The 18,982-nt window shown below is 42.1% G+C and overlaps 1 protein-coding gene across 3 annotated transcripts in view; it reads left to right on the top strand.

The window, feature by feature from the left end:
* TEDC1 (tubulin epsilon and delta complex 1) overlaps positions 1-18,982 on the top strand; it is a 552,383-nt gene that overhangs the window by 437,001 nt on the left and 96,400 nt on the right. For all 3 annotated transcript variants that reach the window (XM_073610730.1, XM_073610728.1, XM_073610729.1), the window contains one exon: positions 1,873-1,959. In XM_073610730.1, coding sequence (XP_073466831.1) covers positions 1,873-1,959 — 87 coding nt within the window. The remainder of the gene's footprint in view (positions 1-1,872; positions 1,960-18,982) is intronic.

Here is an 18,982-nt window from a genome sequence, read left to right on the forward strand (position 1 = left end):
TCTGTTAGGCCATGTTCACATGGGCTTTAGCTTGTGTAAGAGCAGTGTATACCACAAGCTTTTGCAAAGCATTTTCAAGTTTTTTTTCAAGCTTCTAGCAGCTTTGTTGAGCATCATTCAGTTTGTTTGAAAGGGTAAACACAGATCTTAATCGGATTGGTGACTGTCACTTTAAACAAGCAGTTGCAGGGTTCACTAATCTTCAGCACTACTGTAGATGAAGCTTGTTGAAAGCCGCCTGAAGCTTGCTAACAACTTCAGACATACCAAGTCTCCCGCATCTCTGCGGCGGCTCCCGCACACCCGCAAGCGCCTCGCGATCTCCCAGGAATGATCGGTGCGGCAGGAGGGACAGTGAACACCAATCTCCCTGTATAGATTTTTAGCTGACAGCCATTTCTCCTTCTCTCCCTCCCATGTCTGTTGGCTAAAAAATCTATACAAGCAGATCGGTGTTTACAGCTGTTCCCCGGAGCACCGATCATTCCCAGCTGTTCTTTGTGCTCCTCCCTCCGCCCCTCCTGTCCTCCTCCGCCCTCCCCGTCCTCCTCCCCCACCCCCCTCGTCCCCCTCCTCCGCCCCCCTTGTCCCCAGCAGCCGGCTCCCCTCCTCTCTCGCCGGCTGCAGGGGGAATCTGTCAGGAATTGAACACAGTGAGCGAGATCCTGTGATAACTGAGCAGAGTAAACTGTTTACTCTGCTCAGTTTATGAATGAACAGGAGCCTCTGTCTCTTGTTCATTCATCTTCAGTGCTGAGAAAGGGACTGGGGAATCTGTATTATTAGTACTTTCTCTGTCTCAAAGGGGAGATGTCAGGGGTCTGTTTAGATCCCGGATATCTCACCAAAGCCCCCAAAAAATGTTTAAAAAATTCTAAAAACGTAAAGTGTAAAGAAATTTAAAAAATTAATTAAAAACTACTGACACCACTCTCCCCTGCCCTATCAACACTGTCTACTGCCCCAACCCCCTCCCCAAAGAGCATTGTGAAAAAAATTTAAAACAAAGTAAATTGTAAAAAAATCAATACGTAAAAGTACCTCCCTGAAATGAGTTTGCCACCTCTCTGAAATGAGTTTTTGCAGGTTAGGATGTCTGCAACTTGTTTAAAGCTGAACTCCAGCTTTTGATCTACTTTACACAGTTGGTTTGGGCCAGCTTGGCCCAAACTCTGTCCCTCACTAACATGTGAGGCCGCTGGATGTGCAGTAAAAACTGTATGTAGCTGAGGCTACATACAGCATACCGCACTGTGTTCCAGGTTGGAGCCGAGACTTTGTCTCATACAGAGAACACAGTAGAGTCTATATGATCGGTGCTCAGCTCAGCTATTCAGAGAAAGCCATGTATACTGGCAATGAATACACAGCTTCCTCTGATTGGCTGAGTCAGAGAGGCGGGCTGATGTCAAAACCTCTGACTCAAAGGAAGCTGTGTATTCATTGCTAGAATACATCACTTTCTCTGAACGACTGAGCACTCTGAGGCTCTACTGTGTTCTGGGTATGAGACAGGAAGTCTTGGCTAGATTTCAGCTTTAAAGTAACATTACAACATTAAGATTTTTGCATAACCCAAGCTAGTAATGTTTTCTTTAAAGCTGAACTCCAGGCTGAAGCTACTAATTTTACCGAGTTCTCCTCCTACCATAGCTCAGTCCGTAACACTTTTCTTTAAATTGCCACTCTTCAAATTTACTTTTTACTACCGCTGCACCCCAAATCTTTTATTTCATTCTTAATTCTGTATGAGAAAAGACAATGAGAATATGGTCACTGTGGATGGTGCCCCCATTCATATAATTGCTAGAGTAATGTGTTAAGCAATTTGATTTCAAATTATAACCTTAAAAAAAATTTTTGTATCTGTAGTTATTGCAGTGTTTGGAATCCGAGGACTCTTATCTAGAAGCTTACATGGAATGGAGACATCTAGAAACAGTGTACTGGCAATGGATGGTAATGATTTTGCTAATTATTTGTGCTACTTTAAAATGTGCTTTATCAATGTGAAAATAGAATTGGAAAAATCGGAATCGCGCTAAAAAGGACTCGTGGTCATGCATATGATCACCAATCCACAATATTCCTAAATTATGTGAATTAAACAAAATAAGCAAAATTATAAAAATAATGACTAAGTGACAGTCCATCAAATATACATTGCTTATGTGAAATAATAATAATGAACAAAAGTCCTTGTGCATGAAGTAAATATAAATCACCCATGTGATAAATAAAAGTCCATGTGAACTATAATTCCTGCTGTATATAGACAAGAGTGCTTGATCCACCACCGTAGGTAAAAAGTGGCCGCTTACCAGAATCTCATGATCCCCCACTACAGAGGATCAGAGAAAGCTGTTTAAAGGGATGATAATCCGGATCACAACCATTGAACCAGGAGCCTTGGAATATGATAGCACATCAAAGACCTTAATGCCGTAGTGTAGCTATTCAAACTGACAGGTAATGGGACACCAACCCGCAGCAGAGTGGATGTAATCATGAAAAATAGAAAGGCTCCAATAGTGTAAAACCTTTAACTTTTATTAAAATATGTAAACAAAACAGAATGCACTCACATGCTGATGGTATAAAGTAAGCGCCTAAAAAAATCTGGAGCACCGGCCGGAAGCTCACAGACAACCCATCCTACTGGCAACCGCAGCAGGGATGAGAGGTGACGCGAACACATCGCTCTGCCCTACGTGGCATTTCGTAATAGTTACATTGTCCAGGGGCTTTATCAATGTGCTTAGTGCTGTCTTTAATAACACAGAAGCCAACATATTGCTAAAAATACGAATGGAGGGTGTGTATATAAAATGAATAAAAATAAAGCTGAGGGGACAGCCCAGGCACATGACTTGCCCTTACTTCAATCATACAGTTTTCCGTGTTGTGTTAAACAGGGAGAACTCAGTTACAACCTGCAGGCTCCACACTGCAGGATGTGTTCCATGAATTGACTGCAAAATGCAGACCATGATGGGGATTAACATATCAGTTTATGCCTGAGATCGGGCAGTGATATTTGCTCCTTGTTATAAGTGAACTTAGCCATTCTCTAGGATAGTTCACTTGAGAGATTGCCCTTTCAACCTGCAGGAAACACAAGACCTAAAGAGTTCACAAGCCACCTACTTGCTCCCCTTTGTTCAGTTCTGTTTGTTTCCCCATGTAGATTTCTGCATTTGGCAGAGACTCCCCTCCTATAACCATGTAAGTGGGACTTGTGGTTTAAAAGTTGTTGCTTTCAGTGTGACTGCAGCTCTTCTAAGGTTATGGCTGAAGTATTTTCACATTACATTATCACCCTGTGCTAACTTGACATAGAGAGTGTGACATAATTTGAGGTGTGAAGGAGTGTTTTTTGAATCCACACTGATCTTTCTGGTAGTCAACCAATTGTTCTATATCAAAGTTTTATTAGATAGTGGGTTTTCACTATATTTTCTGCTGCTTACCTTTTTCTCATGGGAGTTTCCTTATTGAATTCTGGTTAACTCCCACCTAGGTGTGCCTGGCCTACAGGTGCATAGCCTAGTTCAGATCTCCAGCTAGTCTTCTGTGTCTCTACCATATGGGCTATTGTTAGCATTTTAAGAAAGGAAGAAGGAAAAATATAACTTTCTCTTTGATGCTTTGACTTTATCCCACCTGGTGGCATCATACAGCTATTCATATACAGATTACATTTCAGCTGATTCCTGTTAAATCGGCTGAAATTCATGGCACAGGTGGCCCCGTCAGTACCACCTGGCTCAACAAAAGTCATTATAAAAATTGACTGAGCTAGGTGGAAAAATCTTGGCTGAATAGTGACTGCATCTTATCAGATACAGCCTCTGTTCTGGGTATTCAGGCAGCTGCTACATAGTTAAATAGTTATATAATTGGTAAGGTTGAATATAGACACAATACAGATCAGGGCAATGGGATAGTTGAGTTTTTCCTTGTCAAAAGAAGTTTATTGAGTATACAATGTTATAAAGATACATAAAGTAAGTTTACAAGGATCTATAAAGTAAGCTCATTGTTTTACAGTAGGGTTTATATAGGTAAATATCATGAAATTTCCTTGTCAAAAGAAGTTTATTGAGTATACAATGTTATAAAGATACATAAAGATACATAAAGTAAGTTTACAAGGATCTATAAAGTAAGCTCATTGTTTTACAGTAGGGTTTATATAGGTAAATATCATGAAATTTCAAATATTAAACATTGGGTTCACGTAAACCTAAATTAAAGATATATATCATTTCCTTAGTTACTTTTGTAGGTATTTAAAAGATTTATACCTACTATACATATTGTTAACAAGTAGAGTGTATATAGGTCAAATAAATTCTGATAATGAGCTTTAATCGTAAGGTGGAGAAAAGGAAAGCGAAAGAAGAAAAAGGGTTGAAAGGTAGAGGTATGGTCCACAAGGTTGTCCCGCTCGTCAGTTTATTATTCTTTTTAGTTCTCTTTGAAGCCTTAGAATGGGTGTCTCTGTAAGTCATTTAATCTGTTACCATGGCAACAGGACAGAGTCATTGAAATTTGACAGGAACTGTTGTTTTATCCAAGGATGCCAAAGTTTTTCAAATTTTGGAATTTGATTTTGATCGATGGCTACCATCTTAGCATGGGACATTGTATTATTCATTCTGTGAATTGTTTCTGCTAGTACCAATGTAGGAGATTTCCATGCCTTGGCCACTGTTTGTTTTGCAGCCGTTATTAGTTGGATCATAAGTTTGAATTGAGAGAGTGTTAACCATTCCGGTTTTAGATTAAGTAAAGTTAAATATGGATCTGGTTGTATTATTTTTTTAAATATTTTAGATGCAATCACGAAGACTTCCTTCCAGAAGGTTTGGATTACTGGGCACGTCCACCATATGTGTAAATATGTGCCTATTTCTGGGCATCCTCGAAAACAAAGAGTTGAGGTATTAGGTGAATATTTTGCCACTCTAGCGGGTACAAGGTACCAGCGAGTTAGGACTTTATAATTTGTCTCCAGTGCTAAGATGTTGGGTGAAGATGACTTAGATGTGAGCCATATATTAGACCAGTCCGTGTCTTCTAAAGTTCGTCCCAGGTCCTCCTCCCACCTCTGAACGTAAGAGGGTCTATTAAGATTTGCTACTTCATATAATTGATTATAAAGTGATGAAATTGTACCTTTAGCAAATGGATCTTTTGTACAGATTGATTCAAAAATGGATAATTGGGATAATGGTGTATCCCCCTTTAGGAATGGTGTATAGAAATTTTTGATTTGGAGATATCTAAATATCTCAGAGTTTGGTAGATCATATTTTTCTCTAAGCGATGGGAATGAAAGGAATGATTTAGATGCTATGAAGTCATTTAGTGTCTGAATGCCTGATGTTGTCCAAGCTTTAAAAGAATTTGGGTAGATCCATGCCGGATAAAAGGCCGGATTTCTGATAAAAGAAAGGAGAGGATTGTGTGGAGATTGTAACTGATATTTGGTTTTTAGTTTATCCCAGAGAGATAAGAAGTGTTTAGTTATGGGATTATGAATTTTAAAGCGGTCTTTAGGATCAAGCCATAATAAATTTGATATTAATAGAGGGTCATTTTCTGAAGCCTCTATAAATACCCATAATGGGATTTCCTGTTTTGCATGGTATTTGGACAGACTGGCCAAATGTGCTGCTCTGTAGTAGTTAGTAAAATTAGGATATCCCAGGCCTCCTTTATTTTTGGGAAGATGTAGTGTGTGTATAGGTATACGTGGTTTAGAAGAGCCCCATATAAACAAAGTTGCTCTTTTTTGTACTATTCTCAAAAAATAGGAAGGAATTGGAATAGGGAGGACTCTGAATAGATAAAGCAATTTGGGTAGAATAGTCATTTTGATTGCATTAATCTTCCCTATCCAGGATAAAGGAAGTTGCGACCATTGTTTTATTAGATTTGTGATCTGTCTTAATACAGGAGGATAATTGGTTGAGAATAAGTCAGAATGAGATGCTGTTAAATGAATTCCAAGATATGGGATTGATTTTTCTGCCCATGTGAATGGGAGTGCAGCCCTAGCCGGGATCAATTCCATGTTTGTGAGTGAAATATTAAGCACTAGGCATTTCTTAGGATTAATCATAAGGCCGGATAGGGCTGCAAATCCATCAACAGCTGGTATTAAGTTAGGACCAGAGACCTGAGGTGATGATAGAAAAAGTAATATATCGTCTGCAAATATACATAATTTGTGTGTAATACCTCCTACTTCAATACCAGTTATAGTTTGGTTTGTTCTGATGTATTGGGCCATGGGTTCGAGTATAAGGGCAAATAATAAGGGAGATAATGGGCAACCCTGTCGGGTACCTCTTTCGATATTAAAGGCTTCAGATTTGTATCCAGCATATTTTATATAGGCTTTGGGTTTATTATATAATGCTTTGATCCATGTTAAAAAGTGGGGTCCAAAACCCCATTTTTGTAATGAATATTGCATATATTGCCAGGATACTGTGTCAAATGCCCTCTTAATATCGAGAGATAGAAAACATAAAGGGATTTTCCGTTTTTTAGCAATATGTGCCAATAACACTGCCCTGCGTATATTATCGCCTGCCTGTCTATTTGGCATGAAGCCTACTTGATCTCTATGTATTAATTTTCCTATAATGCTATTGAGGCGTTTTGCTATTATTTTTGCTAATAATTTAATATCGAGGTTTAACAGAGAGATAGGCCGATAATTCACACAGGAAGTATCATCAGAAAGGGGTTTTGGGATCATACAAACAATTGTCATTAGTGTTTCTTGCCGAAAAGAATGTCCATCTAGAAGTTTGTTAAAAGTTTCAGTGAGAATGGGAGAGAGTATTTCTGAGAATGTTTTATAGTATAAAGCCGAGTAGCCGTCTGGGCCTGGTCTTTTGTTAAGTTTTAGGTCTTTTATGGCGTTAGCAACTTCATCTATAGTTATAGGCTCATCCAAACTGCTTTTTTGATTCTGAGATAACTCAGGTAAGGTTATTTTTGAGAAGAAGGATTCAGCTTCTGTAGGATTAAATTCATTGTTTGTCTTGTATAAAGTTGCGAGATGTGAGTGAAATTTATGGACTATTTTAACTGGATTACAAGTGTAAACATTTTTTGATAATTTCAAACGTATTGGTTTGAAAGATTTGTTAGTTGAATTTAATGCCCGAGCCAAATATGTACCTGGTTTGTTTGTATTCATGTAGAAATTGTGTTTTTGGAGCGTTTGAGGGATTTATCAACTGACTCAGTGAGAAATAGATCGTATTCCAATCTAGATTTTTCCAGATGAGATTTTGTACTCTGAGATGGATTATCTTGAAATGATATGTAGGCTGCATTAAAATTGAGTTCTAGTTTTTTTGCTAGATTTTTGCGTTCCCGTTTAAATAGTGCCATTTGTCGTTGTATTGTACCACGCAAGACAGGCTTATGAGCTTCCCACAGTGTTATTGGGGAGATGTCTGTTGTGTTATTAATTGATATGTATTCCTTTAAAGCTTGTTCAATGGCCATCTGATGTAGTGGGTGTTTGAGCATTATGTCCGGTAAGTACCACGTTGGGTCATGCGCTTTTGGTATGGCTGAGGCTATAGTAGTGTATACTGCATTATGGTCAGACCACGGAATCGGAATTATATCTGATGCAATAATTTCTGGTATCATTCCTATTGTTAGAAAAATATGATCTATTCTGGTGAAGGTTTGATGAGGGTGCGAGAAATAAGTGAATTTCTTTTTCATTGGGTTACTTTCTCTCCATGAATCTACCAGATTGTATTTGGAAAGAAGTTGAGAAAAAGGTAATCTAGAGGTTATTTTGGATGGTGTAAAAGGTGATTTATCTAGAAATGGGAGGAGGACCTGGTTCGAATCCCCACACATTATCACTGTTCCTATTTTGTGTGTATTAATCACTTGTAATATATGTGAGAGGAATGGTGTAGGTTGTTTGTTAGGAGCGTAGTAGGAAATCACTGTGATTGCTGTATCCATTATATAACCCATGAGTATCAGGTATCTACCTTCTGGGTCTTTAATTTCTGATGATAAGGTGAATGGTGTGGATCGGGGAAATGCAATTAGAGTTCCCCTTTGCTTGGTACAGGCAGAAGCCGTGTAAATTTGTTGATAAAAAGGAGAAATATATTTTGGAGTAGAATCTTTGGTGAAGTGTGTTTCTTGGAGGCATACTATGTGAGCCTTCTTGTTATGGAAAGTACGGAAAGCTTTGGTCCTTTTTTGAGGGACATTTATTCCCTGAACATTCAGGGAAAGTATATTCAGTGGTGCCATGGCAATAGATCAAATAGTTTTGACTTACTTTTTGTTATGCAGAGCTGACTGCGCAGATCAACCTGTGTGGACTGAAGAGATGAATAGATAGAAAAGAAACCAGTGAATTCTGGAGTAAAGAGTAAACAAAAAACATATGAGATTAGATGATACATTGTATAAATTATTTTTTGCAAGTAATCACAATTTACCTGTGAAAGAGAATAAATATCTCTCTCAGGGGAATAAGTGCCTTCGTCACACTCCCACATAATATGGTTGGGAGAATGAGGAGGGCTAATGGGGGTACACGGATCTTCCGCTTACAGGAGAGAAGTGCTATGTCAAAAGACATCAAAATGATGTTTCATTAATTGGAGTGCAGAATATAGTTTTTGTTGAAATTATTTATTCCAGGGTGGTTGTATATGGTTAGTCTTGCCCTAGGCTAAATAATTCAGTTAGAAAGGTACTGTTAATAACTTTGGTATTGATGAAGATAGTTTGAATTATTTTGGGATTTTAACCCTTTTAGAGTAAACAATTACATATTTTATTCATGTGTAACTGTTTAGATATGTTAACTCATAAAATTGAGGTTGTATTGCTTCAGATTAGAATAAACAAAAACATAATTCTAGGAACTAGTTAGGTAATAATATATTTGTTTTAAGAAAAGAAAGAAAAAGCTTCCATTACTTCTGGATTATTGAACATATTTGTCCTAAAAAGTAATAAATCTATTGTTATTACCTGATAATATATAACTGAACAAGAATTTCCTTATTTCACTTATATATTCTAAGGCTATATGAATCAGAAGTAATAAGAAATATAACTGGAATGTAACATGATCCCACACAGTGTGTGACTATCAGAATGCAGTTACATTCAGTTATAAATACAGGTTTTTTATAGAGAACCATCTCTTCGTATAATAAATGAAGAGATATCAGGAATTAGGATGTCAGTCCATTGAATCTTCTTGGTCCATGGATGATGTGGCATAACGGCCTCTTTTGTGAGAATGATGATTCCCATTTTGTTCTGAAATTTTCTGGGTGCTGCCTGAAGGTGAAGATGACGCCATTCTTCTGCGTGTGGGAGTGTTGCTGCTTGTGGGTTCTGTCAGATTTAATTTTAAAAGGGTTTGTTGTAGTTCATCTGCTGATCTGCTTCTGTAAATTGTACCTTGGTAGTTAAATCTGACTGAAAAGGAGAAGCCCCATTGATACATAATGTTGTGGCGTTGCAGTTCCATTAGTTGGGGTTTCATGGATCGTCTTTTAGTAATAGTAAGTTGGGATAGGTCAGCAAAAATTTGATAATTGTGTCCTTGAAAATTAAGTTCCTTTTTTTCTCTTGCAGCAATTAGTATTTGTTCTTTCGTTCTGTAATAATGAAATTTTGTGATTATATCACGTGGGGGTCCATCTTTCTTTTTGGCTGTGAGGGCTCTGTGTACTCTGTCCAGTTCTAAACGTTCAATAGGGATATCTGGCTTTAGTTCTTGTAATAGAGCAGTAATAGTAGATTGCAGGTCTGTCACAGTTTCAGGTATTCCCCTTATGCGTAAGTTTGAACGTCTGGCTCTATTTTCGTAATCTTCGAGCTTAGTTTGAAGTATTAAATTCTCTTTTTTTAATTGTTCCAATTCTGTTATATTTTCTTGGGTTGTAATTTCAATTTCATCCATTTTTATTTCTAAGGCTGCGGTGCGGTTTCCCAGCTCTCTTATTTTTTTGGTTAGGCTTTTTGTTATTTGGTCTGAGGTTTGTTTTAAAGCCTTATGAAGCATCTTTTCAAATTGTAATAATATTACTGGGGATACTGAGGAGGCTTGTGGAGAAGTTTGTGAGAGGATTTGTTCTGTATCTGACTCAAATGGAGAGTCTTGCTGTGACATTTTCTGTCTGTGAGAGCGCCCTGATGCTGTATCTTGTGAGGTGACTGGAGCTGCTTCAGCTGCAGTGAGTGCCTGTGAGCTCTTTGTGAGGTGATTTTTATTTCTGCCACGGTTTCCTCCCAGTACCATATTTCCTGCCCAAACTTTCACAGTTTGTTCCCTGGGGCAAAAAGGTTCAAATGGATACCTTTTGAGCCTGCAGGCTCCGCTTTGTCCTTCTCTTCTCTCCTCAGCGGTGTGGAGCTCTAACAATGCATGTCTGCTCCGCTAGGCTCCGCCTCCTGCCTCCTCGGGATAGTTGAGTTTTTAACCTACTCCTGTATCTGGGCATGTGTGGCAGACATGGAGGTCTCTGTGTTGAGCCACCTGGGGATGGTACGGGCAGGAGAAATGTCAAGATGTAAGAGACAAAAGTACTAAAAAGGTATAAAAATGTATAAATTATATGTAAGAAGTAAATACAAAGTGATATTAACAATAAACATCTAAAAACATGAATGGGACACATGATTAGAACATAACAGCTGCTAAATGTTGAGACACACAAGATTCTAGACATAAAGTCTAATATGGGTAGTGGTCGCAACAAATCCCAACATGTTTCGGAAACAAAGGCCAAAAAGGCTAGATTGATATGTTCATTTCCTTCCTTAGGGTTTAAATGGACACATGCTGATATAGTTCTACTGGAGATATATATATATATATATATATATATGTGTGTTTGAATAAATAAAAGTTATGTATTAACTAGTAAACAGGTATAACTTGGTGCAATAATTTCAACATGGCAGAAAAAAAAGCAAACATTTGCAATATATGGTACTCACAGGTCATGTGCTCCTTTTAAGAGTGCACAGCCCCGTTGGAATAGATGATACTTCACGCCTCAAAAAATGCTAAGTCGCATAGCAAGATTCAATGGAGAAAATAGGAGGCAGCAGACAAATATTCACCACAGTAGGTCTTTTAAGGGGTTCCCAAACAGCATTTATTATGAGAGTATGTGAGTGGCTGGAACGGGCATCTTCCCCGCAGGGGTGTGGCAGATCAGGGCACACGGGGATAGCCAAAAAGCGGGATGCCTGCCAGAATGAAATTAGATGGAAGAGGGGTGTAAATAAGCCAGAAGAGGAAAAAAGTGTATGTATAAAAAGCAGAAGTCAATCTGCCAGATTAGACTTCAAACAGTAGAAATGTATAAAGAGTAGGCAAAATGGTATGCAAGGAAAACCTGCAGTTGTTCATAGATTCAGTATTAAGCAGAAAGTGCAGGCAAAGGAGAGATAACATTGGTGACCCCTGCAGCGTAGAAATATGCTGCATGCCCCCAATAGTGCACTGATCTAGGATTACATTTATCAAATAGAAAAGGCAATATAGGGGGTAAAGAAGTATAAGCAGATGGATAAAAGGTCGACTCATGAAAATGCATCTCATACCTTAGACCACCAAAACTCTCCAAATGAGAGGGGTAGAACAGATGTCCTGGCTGTGCAGCAAGTGGTTTGTTGCAACATGCCAGGTATATATGGAGGATATAGTGAGGGTGGCTAGACTAATAATCCCACCAATGCTATACACCTGCACTGAGGGCTGACAGGTGAACCGAGCGAGCCCCAAACAGGTGGTGCACCCGGACATCTGCAGCTTAATTGCGGAGCAGTAACGATCCTGGATAGGCGGTCCCTCGGCCGAAGCGGCGCCCGGCGTCACCGCGTGATGTAGGCGGTGACGTCAGGCGTCGACACACAAAGAGGGCCGCAACTACTGGCAAGATGGCCAAAAGCAAGTGTGCATGTACAGGACAACTTAATGCCCTGACAATTGCGCAGAGTGTTGCGGCCCAAGGGGGATGATGCCTCCAGACTCAGAATAAAGGTCTGGAGGCCCCCGTGTGTCGGGGTGCTCCGATGAGCCACAACCCAACGGGGTATGCCCGCTTTGAATATTCCAGCCAAAGATTGTATGCTTGAGACGGCCCGTAGACAGAATTTGAATATCAGCGATGAAGCACGAAAATGAGGCATGAGGTCATCATCTTTACATCATAGTATAAGGGTGCTGAGAAAACAAAAAGAAAAAGAGGAACCCATCTAGTAGGGGTGGTGAGGGTTGTGCAGGTAGGCCTCGACAGTTGGTGGTAATAGGGGATTCTATTAACAGAAAGAATAATTTGTTGCCAGGATCACCTCAACAGAATGGTATGCTGTCTCCCTGGTGCCAGGGTTCGGCATGTGGTGGACCGGGTTGATAAATCACTGGGAGGGGCTGGGCATGACCCAGCTGTCTTGGTCCATGTTGCAACCAATGACAAGATATGGAAGGTGGAGGCTCCTCAAAAACCTATTTAGAGAACTAGGCTGCAAGTTAAAGGGAAGGACCTCCAGGGTGATAGTCTCTGAAATATTGCCTGTGCCATGTACAACACATGAAAGATTAAAGAGCTAAATGCATGGCTAAAGACCTGGTGTAAGAAGGAAAGATTTGGGTTTCTAGAGCACTGGGCTGACGTTTCATTGGGGTACAACCTATATGCTAAAGATGGTTTGCACCTAAATGGAAGGCTGAAGGAGTATTTAAACGAAGATTGAGAAGGGGAGGGTGAATTATGATTTAATTGGTATTGCTGAATCTTGGCTTCATTCTCCATATCACTGGGTTATGCTCTCTTTCAGAAAGACAGGATAAAATGGAGGGATGGTGGTGTCTGTCTCTACAGTGCCTTAAAAAAGTATTCCAACCCCTTGAAATTTTCCACATTTTGTCATGTAACAACCTAAAAAGTAAATGTATATTATTGGGATTTTAAGTGATAGACCAACCAAGTGGCACATAATTGTGAAGTGGAAGGAAAATGATAAATGGTTTTCAAAATCTTTTACAAATAAATATGTGAAAAGTGTGGCGTGCATTTGTATTCAGCCCCCCTAAGTCAATGTTTTGTAGAACCACCTTTAGCTGAAATTACAGCTGCAAGTCTTTTTGGGGCTTTCTCTACCAGCTTTGCACATCTAGAGTGAAATGTTTGCCCATCCTTCTTTTCAAAATAGCTCAAGCCCTGTCAGATTGAATGGAGAGCGTCTGCGAACAGCAATTTTCAAGTCTTGCCATGGATTTTCAATTAGATTTAGATCTGGAATTTGACTAGACCATTCTAACACATGAATATGCTTTGATCTTGTCAGAAACCATGAACCAGACCGACACAGAAGTACAGTAAAATCACACTAGTTTATTAATAAAAATAAAAAGGTAAATAGAGTAACTGCAGTCAAAGCATAGCCAGAGTCCAGTAACTGGATCGGGTAATCAGCCAAGCCAGAGTTCAGTAACCAGATCGGGTAAAAAGCCAAACCAGAAGTCAGGGATCCAAGTCGAGGAACAGCAAGCAGGATAGGGAGCCAGAAGGGATGTCAGCAAAGCCAGTCTTTAAACAGGAACGCAGGAGATGGTTTCTTGTGATGTGACCAAGGCGAAGGCAGGAATGAAGTGAGCTGGAGGTCGTTAAGTAGGTGGGACTGACGAGCAGATCCACAACAGCTGGTTAACTGTGGAGAGAGATGAAAGCTGGCAATTAGCCGACAGCTGAGCGGTCAACTCAGAGAAGGAAGGGCTGAGCCAGCCCTGACTGTACCCCCCTCCTCAACGATCGCTCCCCCTTGGAGGACCACCGGGCTTGAGGGGAAAACGTCTATGGAAATCAGAGGAGGGCAGGAGCATGTACATCCGAGGATGAGACCCAGGAACGTTCCACCGGACCGTACCCCTTCCAGTGCACCAGGTACTGTATGCGCAATGGATTGTACCTCATTCTCCTCATGGTTCTCAACCTATATAGGGTGAGGACGTGGCACCGAGGTGGTAAAGCGGTTGCAGACCAAAGGTTTCAGTAAGGAGACATGAAACACATTTGAGATGCGCATACTAGGTGGAAGGTCCAACGTGTAAGCCACTGGGTTAATCCTGCGAAGGATACGGAAAGGCCCAATAAACCGAGGTGCGAACTTCAGTGAGGGAACACGAAGTTGGAGGTTGCGAGATGACAGCCAGACCCTGTCCCCAACCTGGTAGGAAGGCGCAGGCAGGCGTCTGCGGTCAGCATGGAGTCTGTACCTATCATTTAGCATGACGTAAAGCCTCCTGGACTTGTGCCCAAGTGGAAAGAAGACCACAGGGATGCTCCTCTAGTGCAGGAATACTCTGCGGAACAAATGAGTCAGGCAACATGAAAGGTTGGAAACCATAATAATTTGCCATAAACGGAGACAATCGGGAAGCAGAATTCAAGGCACTGTTGTGAGCAAACTCTGCCCATGGTAATAGGTCTGACCAATTGTTGTTATGGTCAGAAATATAGCAACATAGGAATTGCTCCAAGGACTGATTGGCTCGTTCTGCAGCCCCATTAGACTGCGGGTGATACGCAGAGGAGAAAGCAAGCTGAATTCTCAGCTGTGCACAAAAGGCTCGCCAGAACCGGGACACAAACTGACTACCCCTGTCCGAGACAATCACCTTGGGTAGCCCACGTAAGCATAAGATCTCCCGAGCAAAAATGGAAGCCAGTTCCTTAGAAGTGGGTAACTTCTTAAGTGGAATGCAATGACACATCTTTGAGAACCGGTCAACCACCATAAGCATAACTGTGTTGCCTTGGGAGTTGGGCAACTCCACAATGAAATCCATAGACAGGTGGGTCCAGGGCCTCTCTCTATTGCATATGGGTTGTAGGAGGCCCACTGGAAGGTGTTGTGGAGTCTTACTCTGAGCACACACAGAACAGGCAGCTATGAAGGCAGTTACATCAGCACGTTGACTATGCCACCAGAATTGTTGGGAAATGGCCCAAACGAGTTGATTCTTCCCAGGGTGGCCAGCTGCCTTCGAAGAATGGTAAGTCTGGAGCATGGCAGTACGGAGACACTCTGGGACAGTGCGAACCGTAGCCAGAATACGATCAGGAGAAATCGTAGGAACCGGAACCGACTCCAACTTTGAAGTGGAAGAAAATTGTCGTGACAAGGCGTCAGCCCTTACATTTTTAGTACCGGGTAAGAATGAGACAATGTAATTGAAACTTGACAAGAAAAGAGCCCATCGCGCCCTTCTGGGAGAGAGGCGTTTAGCCTCAGACAAGAATGTGAAATTCTTATGGTCAGTAAGAATGAGAACTGGCACAGTGGTACCTTCGAGGAGATGTCTCCATTCTTTCAGGGCTAAAATGATCGCCAACAGCTCTCTGTCACCAATCTCATAATTGCACTCGGCAGGTGACAATTTCTTGGAAAAGTAGCCACAAGGATGCATAGCACTCTGAGGTAGGACGTTGAGACAGAAGGGCGCCAACACCAGTCTCAGAAGCATCAACCTCAAGGATAAAAGGTAACTTAGGATCAGGATGTGCCAACACAGGAGCAGAAACAAAGGCAGCCTTGAGACTTTCAATGGCCTTAATGGACTCTGGAGACCAACTCTGTGGGTTACCGTTCTTTCTGGTCATATCAGCCAGGGGCTTGACCAGAAATGAGAAGTTACGAATAAACTTCCGATAATAGTTGGCAGAACCCAGGAAACGCTGCAGAGGACATAACCCCATGGGTCGAGGCCACTGTAGGACTGTCGAAAGTTTCTCTGGGTCCATCGAAAAACCAGCAGTGGAAATTAACCTGTTCCCGATGGAATTCACACTTCTCCAGTTTACAATAGAGATTGTTCCCTCTTAATTTCTGAAGCACACGACAGACATCTGTGTGGTGGTTCTCCGGGGACTTGGAAAATATGAGGATATCATTGAGATAAACCACTACACATAACTGTAACAAATCTCGGAGTACATAGTTAATAAATTCCTGGAAAACTGCCGGGGCGTTACAAAGGCCAAAAGGCATTACCAGATACTCACAATGGCCTGTTCTGGTATTAAACGCAGTTTTCCACTCCTCACCCTCCTTAATCCTCACGAGATTGTAAGCCCCTCTCAGATCTAGCTTAGTGAAAACCGTTGCTCCCTTGAGGCGGTCAAATAACTCTGTAATCAATGGGATCGGGTAGGCATTCTTAATCGTGAAACGATTGAGACTCCTATAATCAATACAAGGTCTCAGTTCACCGCTCCTCATCTTCACGAAGAAGAAACCAGCACCATCAGGAGACGAGGATTTGCAGATGAAACCCAGAGAAAGTGCGTCTGCAACATACTCTTCCATGGCTTTATCCTCCAAGACCGACAAAGGGTAAACCCGGCCACGAGGGGGAGTAGCACCAGGTTGAAGGTCAATTGCGCAATCATACAGCCGGTGTGGAGGCAAACTACCGGCTTGACCTTTGTCAAAGACATCGCTAAAATCACAGTATTCCTCTGGCAGGGAGGAGAGTGAAGAGGTGCACAGGACCTTGGCTACCTTCCGGAAGCATGTTTCACTGCATTGTGGTGACCAGGAGAGAACCTCATCATGGAGCCAATCAAAAGAGGGGTTGTGCCTCTGTAACCAAGGATAACCAATAACCAGCAGAAACTTAGGAGAGGAAATCACTTGGAATTGGATTATCTCATGGTGAAGAGCACCTACGGCCATGGACAACGGAACCAGCCCCAGAGTCGATTAGAGCCTGTATCTCAATAGACGACTTAGCCCAAGAAAGGGTGACCGAAACCAGAGGCTTATCCTTCTGGATAACTGGGGACGACACAACACCACCTAAGGGTCTGTCAATGACAGGACCTCAAGGTTCGGGTTTTTCCAGGATGGGTAGGACAATACTTCAAAAAGTGACCTGCCTGGCCACAATAAATGCCCAGTCTCTCCCTCCCCCTAAAGGCTCTCTCATCCGCAGAGAGACGCGTGAAGGCCAAATGCATGGGTTCATCTTCACTGACCGACTCGGTACCAGGAAGCATGGGAGGTGAGGGAGGCACGGGTGGGACTGCAAAGCTCGGAGGCAAACGTACAGGAAGCTTCCGCAAGTGCTCCTTAAAAGAAAGTCTTTCTCTGAGTCTGGAGTCAATGAGGATGGCAAACGAGATCAAGCTCTACAGCTCAGCGGGTATATCTCGGGCTGCTACCTCATCCTTGATGGAATCCGAGAGACCATGAGAAAAAGCAGCTTCGAGGGCCTCATTGTTCCAAGCAACCTCTGCTGCCAGAGTACGGAACTCAATGGCGTAGTCGGCAACAGTTCTCGTACTCTGATTGACATGAGGCACTTTGCAGCAGAAGCGGAGCGTGCGGGAACGTCAAATACCCTTTTAAAGTAGGCCACAAACTCAGGGTAACTCAAGACAACAGGTTTTTGTGTCTCCAATAGAGGGTTAGCCCAGGCCAAGGCTCTCTCAGAAAGCAAAGATATCACAAACCCTACTTTGCTTCTGTCCGTGGGAAACGCCTGGGGGAGCATCTCAAAGTATATATCAACTTGATTGAGAAACCCTCTGCATTGAACTGGATCGCCCCCAAATCGCTGGGGAAGCGGGGCGGAACCAGACATACCTCTCATAGAGGTGATATTCAAGGCGGGTGCCTGCACAGAGACTGGCGCAGCAGCAGGGACAGCCTGCAACTCAGATTGTACTGGAGCAGCCACAGGGGGGGATTCCAGGTGAGCCGTGCAACTCAGGAGCGTTTGCAACGCCATGGCAAACTGATCCATGCGGTGATCTTGCTCATCCAATCTGGAAAAAATATTACCAACAAGTGGATTGACTGTATCTTCTGAATTCATGGCCTTCGCCTACTGTCAGAAATCATGAACCAGACCGAGACAGAAGTACAGTTAAATCACACTAGTTTATTAATAAAAATAAAAAGGTAAATAGAGTAAGCGTAGTCAAAGCATAGCCAGAGTCCAGTAACCAGATCGGGTAATCAGCCAAGCCAGAGTTCAGTAACCAGATCGGGTAATCGGCAAAGCCAGAGTTCAGTAACCAGATCGGGTAATCGGCCAAGCCAGAAGTCAGGGATCCAAGTGGAGGAACAGCAAGCAGGATATGGAGCCAGAAGGGATGTCAGCAAAGCCAGTCTTTAAACAGGAACTCAGGAGATGGTTTCTTGTGCTGTGACCAAGGCGAAGGCAGGAATGAAGTGAGCTGGAGATCTTTAAGTAGGCGGGACTGACGAGCGGATCCACAACAGCTGGTTAACTGTGGAGAGAGATGAGAGCTGGCAATTAGCCGACAGCTGAGCGGCCAGCTCAGAGAAGGAAGGGCTGAGCCAGCCCTGACAGATCTAATCCATTCCATTGAAGCTCTGGCTGTATGTTTAGGTTCGTTGTTCTGCTGGTAGGTGAACCTCCACCCTAATCTCAAGTTTTTTGCAGACTCTAGCAGGTTTTCTTCCAAGATTGCCCTGTATTTGGCTACATCCATCTTCACATTAACTCTGACCAGCTTCTCTGTCCCTGTTGAAGAAAAACATCCCCACAACATGATGCTGCCACCACCATATTTCACGGTAGGGATGGGGTGTTCAGGGTGATGTGCATTGTTTTAAGCCACACATAGCGTTTTTTGTTTTTATGCCAAAAAGTTAAATTTTGGTCTCATCTTACCAGAGCACCTTCTTCCACATGTTTCTTTTGTCCCCCACATGGCTTCTCGCAAACTGCAAACGGGACTTCTTATGGCTTTCTTTCAACAATGGCTTTCTTCTTGCCACTCTTCCATAAAGGCCAGATTTGTGGAGTGCGCGAATAATAGTTGTCATGTGGACAGATTCTTCCTCCTGAGCTGTGGCTCTCTGCAACTCCTCCAGAGTTACCATGGACCTCTTGGCTGCTTCTCTG

The sequence above is a fragment of the Aquarana catesbeiana genome, linkage group LG13 (genome assembly GCF_042186555.1).
Source record: "Aquarana catesbeiana isolate 2022-GZ linkage group LG13, ASM4218655v1, whole genome shotgun sequence".
NCBI classification, from domain to species: Eukaryota; Metazoa; Chordata; class Amphibia; order Anura; family Ranidae; genus Aquarana; species Aquarana catesbeiana.